General features: G+C 43.7%; 2 protein-coding genes across 5 annotated transcripts; one reads left to right on the top strand and one right to left on the bottom strand.

Moving 5' to 3' along the window:
* The first annotated feature begins 1054 nt into the window (after positions 1-1054).
* On the top strand, positions 1055-10980 carry sytl4 (synaptotagmin-like 4). Of its 3 annotated transcripts, XM_076739734.1 has the most exons (18): positions 1055-1182; positions 2265-2407; positions 2680-2871; positions 3625-3840; positions 4573-4682; positions 4889-5003; positions 5096-5260; positions 6065-6179; positions 6273-6363; positions 6457-6554; positions 6793-6897; positions 7364-7542; positions 7874-7976; positions 8489-8650; positions 9199-9304; positions 9391-9499; positions 9580-9788; positions 10474-10980. In XM_076739734.1, exons 3-18 carry the CDS (start codon positions 2753-2755, stop codon positions 10620-10622), a joined length of 2151 nt encoding a protein of 716 aa, XP_076595849.1. In that variant the 5' UTR covers positions 1055-1182; positions 2265-2407; positions 2680-2752; the 3' UTR covers positions 10623-10980. The 3 variants fall into 3 exon arrangements, with proteins under 3 accessions (XP_076595849.1, XP_076595850.1, XP_076595851.1); XM_076739735.1 differs by lacking the exon at positions 1055-1182 and having other exon boundaries at positions 2306-2407; positions 6796-6897; XM_076739736.1 differs by lacking the exons at positions 1055-1182; positions 6793-6897 and having other exon boundaries at positions 2306-2407.
* Positions 10949-18490, bottom strand: srpx2 (sushi-repeat containing protein X-linked 2). 2 transcript variants are annotated; one of them, XM_076739739.1, is made up of 10 exons: positions 18234-18490; positions 15817-15894; positions 15011-15202; positions 14557-14733; positions 14090-14213; positions 13885-14006; positions 13607-13786; positions 13358-13491; positions 13146-13267; positions 10949-12050 (listed from the first exon to the last, which is right to left on the bottom strand). In XM_076739739.1, exons 1-10 carry the CDS (start codon positions 18277-18279, stop codon positions 11870-11872), a joined length of 1356 nt encoding a protein of 451 aa, XP_076595854.1. In that variant the 5' UTR covers positions 18280-18490; the 3' UTR covers positions 10949-11869. The 2 variants fall into 2 exon arrangements, with proteins under 2 accessions (XP_076595854.1, XP_076595853.1); XM_076739738.1 differs by having other exon boundaries at positions 15011-15205; positions 18234-18479.
* Between the last annotated feature and the right edge of the window lie 458 nt (positions 18491-18948).

The following is an 18948-nucleotide window of genomic DNA, read 5'->3' as shown; positions in this document are numbered from 1 at the left end:
TTATTTGACTTTTTATTTTCATAAAACTTGTTAAACCATTGCAGTCATAACGTTACAGTGATGATGAAAAACAGTATAATAGTCACAGTATTACTGAATTAAGTGCTGATAAGAGATTCATATAGTTGCAGATCTTGTGGGATAGTCTTAAGCTGCCCTACTATTACAGCAACTGTATTCTGTGGTTTTGGTGATTTCTGGCAAACCGATCAACAAATGAGTCAAGATTCAGTGCTTTTGCCCTCCTAGACTCGATGCTAAGTACACCCAGATTGCTTAATCTGTCGTCATTCATAGTGGATCTGAGGTAGGTTTTCACAAGCTTTAATGTGGAAAAACTCCGTTCACAAGCAGCAGTGCTTACTGGGATTGCGACAGCTATTTTACAGAGTCTGTAGAGCTAAAAAAAAAACTTCTTTGTATGGCTCAATGAGCTGTACGAGCTGTACTGTACTCATTTTTCACTACAGACAAAAAGCAATTAAGAGGAATTACACTTCAGCAACCCTACTGTTGCGGGCTTGCTTGGTTTTGTTGATAACGTACGTTAAGGATAGTAACTAACGTCAGCTAGAACCATACAATCACCTTAAGATGACATTAACACCTGGTGTTCTGGCAGGATGCTATTATAATTCATAAAGTTAGCAAACAACATTTCTTTACCAGAAGTCTTACCTTGACAGTGTAAGATCGTTCGTCGTTGTGGTAATCTTCGGACTGCTTCACATGTTCGCGCTCATTTTTTTTCAGTGGTGCAGCGCACTAAAGGGTCCGACTAGAATGTTAAGCCACGCACTTTAGTTCCACCTTTGACGTCGGCGACTCGGCGCTACTGTATAATCTACGTTCGGAGGGGGGGCCACAGGGGGGGTCCAGAATCAGTGCTACAGGGGCACTGGCCCCTGTTGGCCCCTCCCCAGAACCGCCACAGAAGCAGCCCCGCTGTGGTAAACAGAGCTGAGGCAATGCACCTGTCATGGAAAATAAGGAGAGGCGCTCCTGCCTGCCTGCCTGCCTGCCTGTCTGTCTGTCTGTCTCTGTCTGTCTCTCTGTCTGTCTGCCACAAACTTTCCTTATCTTCCGGTCCTCGCGACTCCCTTAGCGAGGAGCGCAGAGTCAACAGTTTTGAAGAGGGAGGCAAGAAGCAGTGCAGGAATATGTCCATAGCCGACAGGAGAAGTGAGTAAACCAGTTCATAGGTACACGTCAAGTGAATTATCTTAAATTCGCTGTTAGCTCGGCTGCTGCTTTTCACCGTTTCTGTAGTGTTTTCTGTCCGGAGTGTCTCGCCGTCGCCCGTGGTGACGCTGGCCGCCGTGTTGAGCAGCAGGTGTGTGCGCTTTTCTTCAATTAGCCGTGTTTTTGTATTGTTCGCCGCCTGATTTCGCGCGTGTACACGCAGTGAAAGAGCTGAATCATCTTCCCAAATCTTCCGCCTGTGCCGTCGCATTAAAGCAAAGTTTGTCAGAAAAGGAAAAGTTGATTAACGTTAATTCAGTTGTCAGTTGGTGACGTAACGCCGCGTTCGACCGATGGAGCCGTCAGCGGCTCAGCTTCAGCCCCAGAAATCTGAATTTCACCAAATGTTTGTTCACTTCAAATTACTTCTGCTAATGCCATTCGCAGTTTACCAAAGCCTCCATGTTTTTAACTTCCTAACTTTTTCGGTCAGTTTTTATAGACAGAATTCCCTCTTTCATGGCACCTGTTCGGTGTTTTGTGCAGTATCTCTGTCATCTGGTGCGGACGCATGCGCCATTTCCTTGAAGGTTAAATTTTACAAGAACAAGTTGCCTTGCAGGTATTACCAGACCTCCCGTTGCAGGCGCTTGCCCCGAGGCATTCAAACAACGAGGAAAAAAGGTGTTAGTCTTTGCGTGCAGGTTAGAATTGCAGCTTTCCCAGGCACCTTTCCACCCACTGCAAATTCCTGTGTGGCAATTCAAATGGAGCATGAAGTTTTGGATGGGAACAAGTCAGATGACAAGCTTGATGTTGGGCTTAAACAAATGGTTAAGCTGCTGAACTCCACCCAGTTCTCTGTATCCTTAGAGGGTGGGAACCCTGCATGATAGCCAAGGTCATGTTGCTTTTACCCGTCCGATTCAAAACAAGCTCTCACCCGGCCGGAGGCTTTCTGTGGGATTTTCAAATCCTCTGGCATCCTTTTTCCTATTAGTCATTTATTCTTTTTGCCAATGTTAGGTTTGGCTGAAAAACAGGCCTGAGGGTCAGTCTCTGTTTGCATTGCGGTTATCTAGATTCCCACAGGCCATCCTTTCTGACTGACATACAGCAACGAGGCTGCGACATTTGTGCTCCAGGACGATCCATCAAGAAGTTGCTGTGTTGAGGCTTCGCTGCATGGAGGCCACAGGAGGAGAGATGCATCACTCAGCCCTCTGTAAGTCATTTGTTTAGGATCACTTGGTGTCTTCATCACCGCAGGGCATCAAGCCACGAAGTTCCTCTTTTTGCTGAAGTTGTTTTTCATAAGATTGTAGAAAAACTGGCTCTCCTGTAGTGAGGAGTGCTGCTCATCTCTGCAGGCGCTGTCGGTGTTAAATCTGTCTTTAAAATACAGGTTTTATCAGTATTTGATGAAGCGTTTGCTGTAACCCCGTAAAGTGTTTATTACCATTTTGTTGAATTCCTGGCTTTCTGTTTCGTTTTCAGGAGGTCTTCTTCATGCAACAGTGACTGAGCTCTGCCAGTTAACCTGCGCTAAGGGTTCTGTGGTCTAAACACCATGCCGGAGGCGGTGGACATGATCAACCTGGGCTTCCTGACTGCGTCCGAGCAGGAGCTGATCCTGGAGGTGCTGCGGCGGGACGAGGACCTGAGACAGGCTGAGGACCAGCGTGTGCGGTGAGCAGAGAGCACCTCCTGTGAACTGTACTAAATGATTATATCTTTTAGTTTTAAAAATGTATGTATGAAAGGTATTGCTAATTTGTTCAGGTCAAGCATTATTGATTCATACTAAAACATTCACACATGCACCGATTGCAGTTTTCTTGGCCGATCCCAATTTCCGATTTTTTTTTTTTTTAACAGTCTGACCTGCTGATTCCGATTATGGACTGATTCCAATTTTCTTTCTTTCTAAACTATACTAAACGACACACACACACACGCACACACATCTATGCAACTCTCAAAACCTCACAGATTACAGGACCTTCCCTCACTCAAAGAAATCTCAAAATAAACTGCTATATTTTACTGGACAGAGGTTTTTTTGTACAAATACAGTCCGAGTGAAAATGAACTGCAGTGTATCTCACTTTATCTAACATGTTTTACCTTCCCAAAACAATAAAAGGTGCAGCCGATGTATAATAACAATACACCCTGTTGTTGACTTGAGTAACGTCCCTGTCTCTGCTCTGCTCCATGTCTGTGAAATCTTAAAAATTATTGCCAAAATATTATCAACACAGACCACGAAAAGCAGCACATATTCACATTTGGAACCAGAACAGAAGCTGAAATTTTTTCGCATTTTCTATCTGTTAATGATTAATCAACTAATTGTGTCAGCTGTTATCAAAATAGAAAAAACACCACTGATGGCGCTTTTCAAACAACTCTCACTTTTTAAACTTTGTTTTGTCTCAGGAAGTTGAAGACAGAGTTGCTGGATGTGAAGAGGAAAGGGGCCAAACGTGGCAGTGGAAGATACAGTCAACGCAGTTGTGGCAGATGCCAGGAGCCTCTGAGTCGACTGACTCTTTTCTCCAGCCAGTGTAACATGTGCAATCACCACGTGTGCCGCAGCTGCCGGACAGTCCTCCCCGAAGGATCGTGGCTGTGCAGCGTCTGTGCCAAAGAGTTGTAAGGGACTGTTTTGTTCATCCTCTCCTTTAGCTTTCATGCTAATAATTGTATTTGAGCAGATATTGTGTCTGGATCAAGGTAATTTTTCCTGACACTGAGGCAACATTCACTGAAACTGGAGTGAATAGTTCATTCATTGGAGACTTTTCAGTGGTAGATCAAAGCTGGAGTGTGGGGCTCCATTCAAGTCATTGCCAAACGAGTTTATACAATGCTGATGAAGGCTATCGCCGCCCACTAAATCTCTCTGTATTTTGCAGTGCACCAGAGTCTTCAGGGGTAGTTTTTCTTCTTCAGTTATAACTGTCCACAGACATTGGGATGTATCGTACATGGTTGTCTTACAGAATCACTGCATCGTGGTTATCATGGGCAGTGTAACAGTACTGTAGCATGACCTATTCTGTGACTCCCACCCTGCTTGTTAGTAGAATCTATTCGTTGTTAGTATTGGTCTGTTCATGGGGTTTGTCGAGGATAAAATATATATAAAATCCTCATTGTTATAAGGCATTTGGCTATTTGAAAAAGGGTTGTATGTGCATTTGCAGGGACAAGCAACATGACACATGACAGGACAGTATTGGATTTGTAATGGAACGGATCTGTCATTACATTTAAAGTCCCTCACAATGACCAGCCATAGCACGTGTTCCTGACTGTCATCGATTTATCTCTGAAAATTGTGTATTTAAATAATGTAACTGCTGTGCATATATTGGATTCTAGGGATCTAAAGAAGATGACAGGTGACTGGTTCTATGATCAAAGGGTCAACCGTTTCTCCACAACGCCCGGACATGTCCTCGTGAGAGTCTCCCTGAAAAAGAAGCCTCACTGTGAGTACAGGAAGAGGAAGTGGGTATCGACTGTTCAAGCAGGAATGTAAACAGCTCTGAGCCCGGGCTGAAAGAAATGCCCACAGTCACAGGAATGTTGTCCCAGTTCAGCAGTGGGATCAGAGTTAGGTTAAAAACTGCAGTAACCTGATAGCATTTTGTTTAACTGGAATTTAAGTGTTGTTTAACTTTGTTCCGTGTTATAGCGAAGAAGCGTGAGACAACAGGAGAATTGCTATTGAGAAGTACTGAAGTGAACTCAGATCCTCCCAATCCTGTACCTCGGACCAAGCAGAGAAGTCTGACAGAAAATAACAAAGGGTGCGTCGCCAGTCTTCACGTCAGTTTTAGAAATGTTCCTGTTTGGATTTTGTGAGCATGTTAAGAGTATCTCAACCTTTTGTCTTTTACAGTCATTCAAGTGAGAATTCAGGATCAATTGCTTCAAGGGAATCATTTGAATCAAAGGACAGTTGGTCAAAGCCGACACATAGTGACACAGAGTCTGCAGAAAACGCCAGTGTAATAAGCTGTAAAACTGAGACCGACTCTGGCCGCGTGACCCCCGAACAACCAAGGTAAACTCACCTGTAGTTATTCTAAAAGGCACAAACACTACCCACTGACTTCAAAGCAGCATTTGAGGCTGTCCTCCCCCACAGCTGGTCAGGAAACTGGACTAGTTTAGTCTGAAGTTGAGACAGCCAGGCCTGGAACAAAGATTTGTCAAAAAACACTTAAACTTTGCGATTGTGCTGTTAAAATAGAGAAGAAGAAGAATGAATTTGTGCAATCAGCTTCATTATATGGAGATGGATGCTGAATCCGCAGGGACAAAAAATTCCAGATCATCAACAGGACAGCACTCCAGTTAAATAATGTGCTCGTGATGTTTCAGGCTTGGTTGTAACACTGCCGCCTGCCTGAGGAAGATTTTTATTCAAATTTATTTGATACAGACGAAGCAATTTCACATAGCTCCAGTACAGAGTGTGAAACTGATGTGCTGCACATGGAGTTTATGGCTAATGCTAATTTTAAACTCTAGTTTGGCTTTTATAAAACCAAAATACATGTGGAAATGCCAATTCAACACATACATCATGCACCAGTAGTGATTCAGAGTTTAATTAGTGAAAAATGTGTACAGGTTTGCTTTTGGCTGGCACTAAATCATTGACCTGAAGCATCCATTAAATCATTTCATTAAAGTACTGTTCTGTGCCTGGTATTTGCCCCACATTTGGCAGACAAAACTCACTGAGATGTCCCAGTTGCCACTTTCAGGCCAGTGGGGATGTGGGTGTCGACAGTAGTTTATTTTGTACATATTTGAATGTATTAAGTTGCAGCTGTAACCAATCATTTGTATCATCACACAGGAGAGAGAACAGCTCAGTCCAGTCCAGCCGAGCAGGATCCAGTGTTTCCAGTATGACCATCCCAGTCAAAGCGGCGTTTGTCGCCGTTGGTGGCGCCAACACAGAAGTTCACACTGTATGATGCATTGAAGTGACATGATCATGTTTCTGTCTCACTTCAGTCCGCCCTCTGCTCTCTGAATGTGACCCCTCCTTTCTGTCACTCCAGACTCCAGAAGTAAAACCGGTCAATCCGAGCCCGGATTTAGATGTTGATAGACTCTTCAAGAAGAGCATCAGACGAGACCCGAGGCCTGCTGGTCAGCATCTTTTACACTGGCATGCACAATGCTATTGTTGTTCTTCCAGCATCGAGTAAAAATATATTTTAATTGCTAGCCTATTTTTTACAGCGGAGTATGTTTCGACACTGGACCTGCGAGATGAACGCGACACATCAGAGGCCACAATGGGCAACAGGAGCCATTCTGTACCAGGCCTAGACGTACAGGTGAGTAGATTGTAATTGTACTGGCTAGTTATGGGTACAAAGGTTCAAGGCCTGTCCTCAATCGCCTTTTTAAAACTTACTGTTTTAGGAGAGATTTATCCAATCACAGTATCAGTGACACAGACATCTCTGGGAAGCCAGACGTGTTTATTATTTATCACACACTCCTCATTATGGCTGACAACAAAAGCCCCCACTGTGTCTACAATCAGCCCTCTAAATGTTTTTGTTGATGCAGCAGGAAGATGGAGAGGAGGAGGAAGAGGAGGAAGATATTGACAGCTTGGTGAACTTTCATAAAAGGACAATGGCTTCGAGCTCCTCCAGCCTGTCTAGCTCAAAGGTAGAGTATTGACGAGCTCGCATTAGTCCTCTAAAAGCTCTTTGGAGAGCAGCTCATTACGTCTCAGAGCGGAAGTGATGTTAGATAATCTGAACGAGCATCTGTAACCTCAGGATATCCTCCAGCAGGCTAGGACGTGTAAAACTGATGTGTTAAGTCTAACAAAATGTTTCTGTGGTTACCAAAGTCTCAGAGAAAGCAAAAAGCCACGCTGTCACTCTGGATTTAGATGGACAGAAATTGCCCTCTGCTAATTTGTTTTGTCTCTGACTCACTTTCTGCGAGCCCTCCAGTATTTATTTGTTATGTCTGATATCTTTTACTTTTGCTTTTTTTAACTGATCTGTGGCATAGAGCACGTCCATCCTAACGCTATCTAAAAGTCAATATTTGGTATTGATTAATGAAACAAACAGGAGTTGTTAATGGTTATTTATTCAGGTCAGGTGTATGTTTGTCCCTCCAGAGCACGCTGGGCAGCCTGATGAGTATTTACAGTGAAGCAGGAGACTTCGCCAGCGTGGAGGTGAGCGGAGACATCGTCTTCTCTCTGAGCTATGACAAAGAGACCCAGAGCCTCCACGTCTTCATCAAGGAGTGCCACGGGCTGGCCTGCGTCGATACGTCACGGCACCTCTCCAACCCGTAAGCAGCAAAAACCAGCGTTGCTGTAACATGAAGCTCCGCTGAAAGCACATATTTGAAGCAACTTCTCTCAAACTTTGGAGCCAACTGTGGCCCTGAAAGCAACACATTTTTCTACTGCACACACACTCCCATCAGTGATGTTAACACAGCTTTGATCAGTGTAGATAAGAGGTTGCTATGTTTACACAGTCTCGGTAATCGCATCCCAGAGGTGATTACTCGAGCTTCACAGGAAACTGAATGTCAACACATATTTTTCGTAGCAGTTAGCGGTAGCCGTGCCTGGGAGAAACGCTGCGTGACACATCCTTCTGTTTTTGTGTTGCAGTTATGTCAAGTCTTATCTGCTCCCTGACAAATCTCGCCAGAGCAAGAGGAAGACCAGCATTAAGAGGAACACAATCAACCCTGTCTACAAAGAAACACTGAAGGTGGCGCTTGATAACTGGCACGTCTCTGACTGTACCACAGCTGTCAACCTCATCCTGTTGACTCAGTCACACTCCTTGATTAGTGACCTTACGCCATGCCTGCTGCAAATAATGACCACACCTCCAGAGACCTTAAGATTGATATTGACATTGCAGATTAGAAATAGCTGTTGTCAAATATTGATTTTTGGTCCTGGGCTCCAATGTTGAGTCACCTTTAAACACAGTGACAAACCAAAATGCTGCAAAGGAAATTAGCCCTATGAATCAATTTGTGACAAATGAACGCTCTGTACGTTTGCTCTTTAAAGGTCAGGAAGAAGGTAATCATTGAAGATTTTAGATGCAGCTTCCAATGAAATCTGAATGCATGGTCTGCTTTGATCTTTTTCATGATTTATTTAAACTTCCCTTGGCAACACAACATTAAAATTATATAAGACTTCTCCACCACAGTATTGAGACAGGCCTTTGATCCAGCCTGTCTTCTCTTCCTCATCTTCCTCCAACAGTACTCTATCAGTCGCTCTCAGCTGTTAACCCGCTCCTTGTTGATATCAGTCTGGCATCATGGTCGCCTCAGCCGCAACGCCTTCCTGGGAGAGGTGGAGATCCCTCTAGACTGCCGAGACCTCAGTTCCTCGTGCATGGACCGCATGGCTCTCATGGCGAAGGTAGAGGGAGACGCTGGATTTATTTTTCTTTACCGTTCTATGATGAACTTGTAATACACTATTAGCAAGATTAATTAAAGTTTGCTTTAATTTCACTTCATTTTAAGTGTATTTAAGTACATTTCTAAACACTGGTGATATAATACAATTGTCCTGCAAGTGTATTTTGAAAGCTTCATGAATCCTGATTTTCACTGTAATACTATTTACCCTTCAAATATACTCCAGTATTACTCAAGTGGTATTCAAGGACTGTTTGAGTACACTTAAGTATACTTGAAGGTGATAAAAATAGCCTAAAGTGTACTTAGTACAGTCTTCACAAGTATTTTTTCACCTTGTCAAATTCAAAGGAGCCCTCAGTACATACAGCTGTCGATGTTTAATCGTTGTTCTGTTGTTAATGGGATTCATTTTCTCACTCAAGCATCGACATCTTTATCAGCATTAGTCAGGTCTTAGTGAAGAGGGCTGCATGTTAGTAGGGATATAACATGCTGACTGTGTCGGTGTTTGGGTTTCTCATGCTTCCTAAATATCTTAAACAGGTAGCGTCTGCTGTTCCGGCTTCAGCTTTTGCTCAGTACAAAGGAGAGCTGGTGATCTCCTTGAAGTACATCACACCTAAAAAGGCAACAGCTGAGTACATCAAAGGTACGACTATGATAAGAAAACTGCTCCGGCTGTGTTTGATACACATAGTCTTACTTTTCCAAGTGTGACCATCATCTTCTCTGCAGGAAAAAAGGCTGCAACTGAGGAAGGGGGAGAACTGCACATCCTAATTAAAGAGGCCAAGAATCTGACGGCATTGAAATCAGGAGAAACATCAGACAGCTTTGTGAAAGGGTGAGTGAAAATCTGTTGACCCGCCTGACTTTCATACGAGCATTTGTCTTCTTAAACTAACTGCGTTTGTGCTTCCGCAGGTACTTGTTCCCAATGAAGTCGAAGACCACAAAGAGGAAGACTCCAGTTGTGAAGAAGAACCTGAACCCCCACTATGACCACACATTCGTGTACAAAGCGCTGGCTCTGGAGCAGCTGAAGGAGATGTGTCTGGAGCTGACTGTGTGGGACAGAGAGGCCTTGTCGAGCAATGAATTCCTGGGAGGAGTCCGTCTCAGCTCTGGAAATGGTAAAATGATTCTGTCCATGATGTCATATTTTCTCCTTTTCTTTCTTGCATGTATGATCAACAACTGCAGTTCTGTGAGATCACGTTTTGCCTTTTGTCCTCGACCTGAGTATCACACTGCAAATGGAATAATGTAGATTTTCTAAATGAAACTGAAGCTGTGGGGGTGAGCTGCTACTTTCTCCTGTTTTTGCTTCATCTTAGGAAGTTGAGTCTAATTAATGTCTTTTTGTTTTGTTTTGTCAGTCGCCATTTTTGAGGCTGTAGATTCTTTGGTTTGTTGTTTTTTGCCTTGGTTCGCCCTGAATTATACTGCTTCAGTTTTATGTTTTTGTTTTAGTAATTCTTTGACTTTACTTGAAATCCAGTGTGTGGATCTCCCACCAGGGCTGGGGAACAACCTTTTTACCTTTTTATGTGGGCGTAATACTGGAGTGAAATAAATCAATCTTAAAAAAAAAGAGAAAGTAAGACCAGATCCACCCTTTTCTAGCTGGAACACTTCTGTTTTGTCAAAGCATAACCGCCCTTGTGAGAAAGACGAGCTTAATTTAGATTACTGCTGCAGCACCCACAAGGCTTCCATGTTCTTTACCCTGTGCAAAGACAGAGCTAAAGGTATTTGCTTGTGTTAGGAACAAACTGCACTAATTTTGCGTTCACTGTGTAATTTTCACCCCTGCAGGCGCTGTTAAAATAGGAAAGGAGGAAGTGGAAAAGGACTCCGTTGGAGAGGAAGTCAGTCTGTGGCAGAAGATGATGCAGTACCCCGACTCGTGGGCAGAGGGCACTCTTCCACTGCGTTCCACTATGGAGAAGCCCAGGGGCAAATGAGGACAGCACAGGCCCGGACCCTCCGAAAAAATCCTGAGACGGAAAATGGGGAGATGCTGTGGAGGCTTGAGACAAATATGAGATTGTGGCTTAACTTCACTTTGCAGCCTTATCAGACCAGAAGCTTGTCTGCTGAAGTGAACCAGCACACAGCTGATTGGCTGTAAGCAGAGACACAGTTCATTGGCCTGCTGAACACTTAACAGCTACTCACACCTGCCTCCCTGCATGTGGTTCATCATTAGCAACCCCTGCAACCCCCCCCCCCCCCAGCCCCACTCCCTGACTGTGGAAAACTGGTGTAGCTGCTGAAAATGTGCCAAAGCTTCACACTTAACCCTGGATTTATTTTAAGAGCACTGACACAGTCGTTTTAGGTTTTTAAAATCAGGCTGTATATATTATCGCAATTCTGAGTCATGCACAGCACTTAGCACAGCGACGTTGTCACAATGTGTCACACTTTATAATTGTGTACAGAATTACACGGATAGGTGGGAAACAACTCATTATAAACTGGTATTACACAAAATTTGTGGTGTTGCATCCAACGAATTTTGCTTCGTTTCATCTATACCACTGAATTTTATTGTAATACTATCGTGTGAAAATATTCAGATAAGTTGCTTAAAAAACCTTATTTGAAATGTTTAAATGTCTCTTTTCAGATATAAATGTAGATTTTTAACTCGTCGTCAGAGAGATTCTTCAGCGTCAAGTTTGCCTTGAATATTCTCTTCACCCAATAAAAGCTGACTAAACCCAAGACGTGGAGGATTGTTTCAGCTCTGTATTACACTCAAATATCAGCTGCATTAGAGAATCATCTCTCCACTCGGGTTTTCCTGTGCTGTGGAAGTGATTGCCGGTTTTAGTTCCCACTGAATGTCAGATCTACTAACAGGCCCCTTCACAAAAATATGAATCCACATCATGCATCCAACCAAATGTGGTTCAAAATGTGTGCATCTTTGTTTACTAATGTGCGTTTACTCAAGCTTCTGCTATATTTTCTGTAGCTGTGATGTCTATTTGCAGGCCTCCACCCCTTTTCAGGTGATTCTTTGATATATAGAAAACAGTGCCAGCACTTCAGTGTTGTACTGCGATCACATTTGAACATGAGAACAGCTGTCTCCTCTCTTCTCTCCTAATGTCCATCTGGACCTGGTTTCTGGTTGGTTCCTTATCTTGTGCTCTTATTACTGATGAGTTTATCTCTGTGGCAACCAGAGAGGTTTATGAAATTAGTCGCAGAAGTCTCTGTGGAGCTCCAGCCTCTCTCGCTCTTCTTCGTCCAGGAGGAAGCTATCGATGTAGGAGAACAGCTCCTCTGATGCCATCGGGGTGATGAAGCGCTCTCGGTCCAGTCCGAGCTCATCCAGCAGCACCATGCTGAAGTAATATCTGGAGATTCTGAATACTTGTCTGTGGAGAGACGCAAGTAGATTATTCAGGAAACACTCCACCACCTCATAAGTTATTAAAGCGGCTGTAATCAAAATAACAATGCGTGAAATGACTGTCATGTGAAGGGGGTTGCTCATAATGACGAATCCACATTTTATTACCATCTGACTCTGGACTTCCACTCTGGTGTGTGGAGCTTTATGGTCTGTCAGCTTAATGTTTTGGTTTTCCAGTTGGAAATTTCTCATAGTTTACAGACACAGCTGGCAGCTATAAAGCTCAGACAAACCCACTGTGTGTTTCCCCTCCAGCAGCACACAGGCAATGGACAAAATTTACAGCAAGCTGGTGAACACAGTGGAGCGTTCGGCAGCTCGAAGTCAGGTAGTTCTCCTAAGAGCTGGTGGTGACCCAACATAGAGCTAAAAGACAAGGGATTATTGGACTTAATTCATTCCAGAAAAATGACTGCAAATGAATGATAATGTTGTTCCATATCTGTTGAAGGTAACAAACGTGCCACATCAACTTAAGAGATGATCATAGTTGGTGCTTTGAGTGCTTTGTACTACACTCAAAGAATGTGTCTCAGTCGACTGTTCTCACTCAGCCGTGGGATTTGTGTGTCAGTGGTGAGAAGAAGGAAAGCTTTTCCAGTCTGGAAAAAGTGAGCAGTGCCCCTTACTCAAATTGCACAGTCGGTGGAAAAATCTATATCTTTGCCTGCTCTGAGGTGAATTTGTGCCTACATGCTTGCGTCTATGTGTGGTGCAAAATGGAGTTTTAAAAAAATCTCCTTGTGATTCTCATAAGATCCAAAGCCAGATGTTTACTATTGATGTTCTGTCAAAATCCCATTACTGCCACCCTGGAATTAAGTTGATATTTTTAAGCGCGTTAATCTTTCTAGGGCATTTTCTTTCCTTTTAAAGTCAAACTCGCAGAGGCTCTCTTTTATTAGGAGGCTCCTGACATTTAAATAGAGTGAGGAGAAACAACGGCTGACTGTTAATGAGATTTGGAGTTATATAAAGCCATTTCAGGATGGAATTTTTCAACAAAATGAACCATAAAGCTGCTGAGTGACTAAGTGACGAAGTGTCTCACTCTCACCTCAAACCCTCGATGACTTCAGGGCTGAGCAGACTTTCTTTAATGCGACCCGTCTCGCGAGGCGGGGAGCCCAGGAGCTCGATCACAGTTACATGTCGCAGGTCTAATCCACAGTCCGATTTCTGGTTGAAACGAGGGAGAGTTTGAGGTTCTTGTTTTTGTAATAAACCTTCTGAGAAACTGAAGTCAGTGGCAGCAAACAGTCTCCTCACTTGTATCATGATGTTCTGCAGTTGGTAGTCTGGGTCGGATATGTTGGGCGCAGACATGATCAGCAGCCTCCTCTTTTCATAGAACTGGTCCAGCAGAGCGGGGACTGTCTTTACATCTGATTTAATCTCGATTGCTGCAAACACACCAAGTCACAATGCTGCATTTACACCCCCTTACAGCACACATGTATGCTGTTATGTAAATGATGCAAATTCATGAGCACGATTGCCACTTTCATGCAGACTCACGAACACACTCAGCAGGGCTTCCGCCCCAGTTGCGGCTGAACTGGCAGACACGACTGGACATGCCCCTCAGTTCATATCCTCCGTCACAGTGGTATTCACACACTGCACCATAGTTGTTCCCATCAGAGGAGCAGGTGATGTAGCCGTGCAGAGGCGGATATAGATCTGGACATCTCCTCACTGGAAGGAGAACACAGTGGAAATAAGAAATACAGTCCTGTAAGTTATAATGCTGTCTTCAGGTTAATAAGTCAGAAGTAGAAGGTTTGGCAGCTTACCCTCAACACGTACAATGAACTTGCAGGCAGCTCTGTTCCTGGCTTGATCGTACACTTTGTATCGGATGATGTGCGCTCCTTCTTTAAAGTCGGTGCCCGGCTCCTGGCCTACTAATATGACACTGCAGAGAGACAAGCACGGTAAAGGCCAAGTGTTTATTGTAAAGTGGGCAGGAAAGGGGGGCAAAGGAAAGGAGCGACATACTTGAGTGATTTATCAGCTGTATCTGTCGCAGTGGGGGAGTCCCAGGTCACCATAGCAGTGAGTTTTCCAGGCTCGGCGACCTTGAGTCTGGAGGGAGGGCATTTGATCTTTGGAGGATCAGTATCTGAAACAAACAGTTGGAAAATTACAACAACAATGAAGATTTTTCAGGAAGGAAATTAGTTTAAAAAAGGCAACATTGTTTTTGGGTAGTCTGACTGTAACAGTGACAGCAGTTCTGGATTCAGTCCAAAGACCAGAGGAGCAGGATATACGCGTGTTTTTGTGTGACTGTGAAAGCAGAAACATAAGGATCCTGGCTTATGAAAGAATAATGAAAAGCCAGACCGCAGCACAGATGGCCTGAATTCAGGTCCGTGTGGGTTAAACCTCCAGCCGACAGTTCAACAAATCACGCACAAGACGTGTGACTTTAAACCTTTGCATGGATCCACTTTGAAACGCACCCGAGCAAACTGGCTGTGCTCCGCTCCATGACCCCCCGTGCAGGCAGATGCGTGAGTGCTCCCCCTCGATGCGATAGCCGGGGCTGCAGGTGAAGTCACACCTGGAGTCCACCACAAAGCCTTGAGTGCAAGTGTATCTGCCGTGTGGAATGAGGGGCAGCACATGGCAACGCATTCCTGAAGGAACATGACCACACAGACACAGTTTGTTCAGTATAAATCCAATGAAAGACCAACTTCCCAAGCCTATGTGTTGCTCTCACTCCCTAAAAAAGGCTAAATGACTTCCTGAAACAGCTGGGCACTCTAGGTTTGGCAGGATGGTGTATGCTGTATCCACACTGCCCGTGTTTATGATAACCAAGGAACGTGTTATGAATTAAGAATAATTTCTGTGTTTTTAATAGATTCTAACATCCTCATATCGGAATTTAAAATCACAATTTGCACATACTGCGGCAGTAAGCAGTCCCAGACCAGCGTCGGCTGGGAAGGCAGCTGATTGAGCTCTTCCCCAGCAGTCGGTATCCTCGATCGCAGCTCATCTCACAGCGGGTGCCCAGTGTGCTCCGGTAGGCCCCGCCTCGAGGAGAGTGGCAGGTCACCTCCCCATTGGTCAGACCCGGAGAATGACACCAGTGTGGGTCTGCTTTTAAAGAATAACCAAACCCAGATCTGTGTGAAGCACTGATGAAAAACAGAGTACCTGAAGTGTCTTCTGATGTTGTGTGTGTTAGTGGATATGAGAGCACTGAAGTGGGCGACACTGATAAAATCCTCTGTCACGGTGTAAGTAATCTAATATCACAATATCTGCATTCACCTTGATTTAATACATATTCTGTTGGCTCATCCAGCAAATAAAGTACCTGACTTCATCACACTGGTGCAAAAATTGTATGAAAATGCCGCCATAACATTGACTGATGATTGATTTACACCTCCAACTCCTAATACATCCAAAGGCAGCCCAATATGTGCAGCACATAAATACTTCAGGCTCAGACTTGCCATCATATCCTGAGTTTTTCTCACAATATATTATGAGTTTACTGTGCAAACCAGGTTTGATTTCATATGCAGTCATAAAATATAGAGGTGTTGGAGGGATAGCTGCCACATTATAACACAAACAGCAAAATCTCCAATAGTAGACAACAGTACTGTATACTGTTTTATGGTATTTCTTGTCATAACTGTCTGATGGTATATACTGTCATATCGCCCAGCCCTGATGAGTGTGTCTTTTTCCAGATCTACCTTTGTGGTCTAGTTGAGGAGTTTGGTCTTCTTCTGCAAAGTCACTGTGGGTGTCATAAACTGTGGTCCCAGAGCCAGCTGAGAAAACAAAACGACAGTCAGACATGTGGAAACAGAAAGATGTCCGATGCCAAACGTGATTCTCTGGACATTAGGATTCATTAAGCTCCTGCATCAGGACTGTTACAGTATATATAGGTCACACAGAGGCAGTCTGGCATGCGAACGACCCCCCCCCCCCCCCCCCCCCGCACACACACATAATCTCTTTCCCTTAACTTCCCTTCAGGTTTCCTTTAACAGGAGCTCAGTAACATTCCTGACTGCAGACACCTGCATTTTCAATCAGTGACGCTGATGGAAACTCCTTTTAATCCTGAGAGCAGCATCAGAAAACATGGAAATCTTGCAAATAGCTTTACCATATGTTGATATCTTGAAGGGACAGAAATGAATGTACTCTGCAGCTCTCAAATCAACAATAGCTTCACCGCAAATTAGGACAAACAGCATGTTTTCATTACTCACTTGGAGACTGTCCCTCTTACTCCTCCCATGCACTGAGCAGACGGGCTTGCGTACTCTACGATGGCTCTCATTCTGAATTCTTGTCGATGAATCAGCCTTTCTGCACAATAATTCCTTTCATTGCTATCCTCCTTTCTCTGCAGTTGTGGTTCAGTCACATTATCCCTTTACAAAATCCCAAAAGTGGCTCCATGTTTAGGACCGAGTGCCAAACTTTCCAGTGTGTCAACCTCCGCCCCCGTCTGGAGTCCAGTTCCTGTACTGCTTCCTTTCTGTTTCATGGCACTGACTGCTTTTAATCACATAAAGTTCACTTTAGCACAGTTTCTAATATTAATGATGCACCACATTCGAACTTGCCCTCTCTGGAAGCTGCCTCACATCGTTCCAGCGATGTGTGGATTAAACCTATCGTCAGCGTTCTTCTCGTAATGAGCCAGATGTTCCACTCAGTAACACTTCCCCAGACTAATATTTCCCAAGTCCCCCTCACAGAGAATTACTCACACAGGAAATAAACAAGCTAAGATCATCAGTCTGATTTTCTGCACTGCAGGGCTCAAGGAGAGACAGACATTACTTATGGTGACATGCACCATCATGCATTTGGCAATTAAAATCTGTAATGACATGCAGCTAAAAGTACTGCAGTGCTGAAAAGCAACACGTGCATTTACTCAAGTATTGTACTTTTTATGCTACTTTATACTTTTATGCCACTATTTCAGAGGGAAACGTCTCACATTGTTCCATTTCATTAGCTGTTCAAGGCTCGAAGATGCCAAATAATCAAATGTTTCACAAAAATAGCAAAAGAAACTGAGAAAAATCCATGAAATGAACATAAATTTGTGTCAGAACTTTCTTTTTTCCAACTCCGTCAGTTGTGTTAATGGACTCTTAGGACGGGAACCTAAACTACCAAACTCCATGTAAAGTAGTTGTACATTTAGCTGATGATACAAAATATACAGATATTGCATACAGGGCTTGTATTGTGCGATTAGTATTTTTACACTGTTGCACTGGTACTTTTACTCAACAATGTGAATACTTCTTCTGCCACTCGACCACAGAGGGTGTAGAATACCAACACACTGACACACACTGTGCATCAGGCACCACTCACAGGACTGACTTTACCACAGAGAGACCTGCACCCTGTAGCAGAGATGAGTCACACCAGAGGAAGGTGTGAAACATGTCTGAGTTTCCACGTAAAAGGCTTCACACATCTCTAAAGACAAAGGTGAGATAATGGGCCGCATCCTTTCAATCTCTCTGCATTATCACCTGAGCTCATGGGCGCTCCTGCCTGGATCTCTGATTATCCCGCAGGATGAGATGAAGGCTTTAGCGCACTTGGTCCCAGAGGGAGCCTCCTCACTAATTAACAGGCAGTGATTGCAGCCCAGCTGTAATTTAACTGACTGGTCAGCAAGCAGAGGAGCACCTGAAGGGGAAGGCAGCTCAACTGCACCTTCTTTTCTAATCAGTTTGACTGGATCCCGGCCAGATGTGAGGAGATGTCGTGGAGGCTCTTCATTCCTGCAGGGAGGAGTGGGCTCCATTTGCATTCACCCCGTTGCCTCAAACATTCAGCACATCTGTATCTAATATAACTGTTATTACTGCTGAGATGAAGGTATTTCCCAACTGCAAGGACGGGATTTGGATGTTTGAGTGACATAGAAGTAATATTGCACACTTCTTTATTATTATTATTATTATTATTTTTTTTTTTACAACTTTTTAGTGAAGATTTAGAATTAATTAAAAGACACTTTGGAGGCAATTGCCTGACTGAAACTAAATAGTCCGGACGCATAACTTAAGAAATGCTTCGATTGGCTATTTCCTGCCTTTACTGTTTAAAGTCACGAACTCACCTGTGAAGCACAAAGTGAACACAGCAACAAAGCGGCTGAGGCGCATGTTAGAAACGCAAAGATGACACTTCTGGAAAAGTTTTCTCCGCAGGTTGGATCAGATCCCAGAGCCCAACAAAAAAGGACAAAGTTATAATCCGGAGAAAGTTTCACAGCTTGTTAAAAAACGTAATTATCCCGCTGAGGCGAAGACGCACTCCACTCATGTCAGAGACTCCGTAGTTTTTGTGAAGTCTGACTCCTTTTAGTTCATCAACAAGGTCAAAAACCACTTGGTGGCGCTATCGGGCCCCTCGGGTTTGTGTGTTTCCGCCCACCGCTGCATTAAACATGATGACTGAGGCATTTTTTAAAAGCCCACCCCTCCAACAGCTCATCGGCTCAGACAGTGAAGGTTATTATACGCTGCAAATGAAAATATACAAATCCATTGAGAAAAACGACTCTCTCTAATATCACAGTGTAACTAATGAGATCAGTGGTGACTTGCATTGACTCACAATGATTATCCATTTTTAATTTGGCCTGATTATGATGTTCACATAATCCTATAGTGAATGATGTTGTCCTAGTTATGATATTACCCAGTTAATAATGTAATAATATCCATTATTTATTTATTGCGCACATGTTTAAAAAGTGCTGCACAGACATAAAGCAGAAACTCCTCCTCACAGGTTTGTTGTAATATCTCCAGTGTCCTCTCACGTGCTGC

This window comes from Chaetodon auriga, chromosome 9 (genome assembly GCF_051107435.1).
Source record: "Chaetodon auriga isolate fChaAug3 chromosome 9, fChaAug3.hap1, whole genome shotgun sequence".
Classification (NCBI taxonomy): domain Eukaryota; kingdom Metazoa; phylum Chordata; class Actinopteri; order Chaetodontiformes; family Chaetodontidae; genus Chaetodon; species Chaetodon auriga.
The sequence above is the reverse complement of the archived record's forward strand: the minus strand, read 5'-3'. Positions and strand labels throughout refer to the sequence as shown.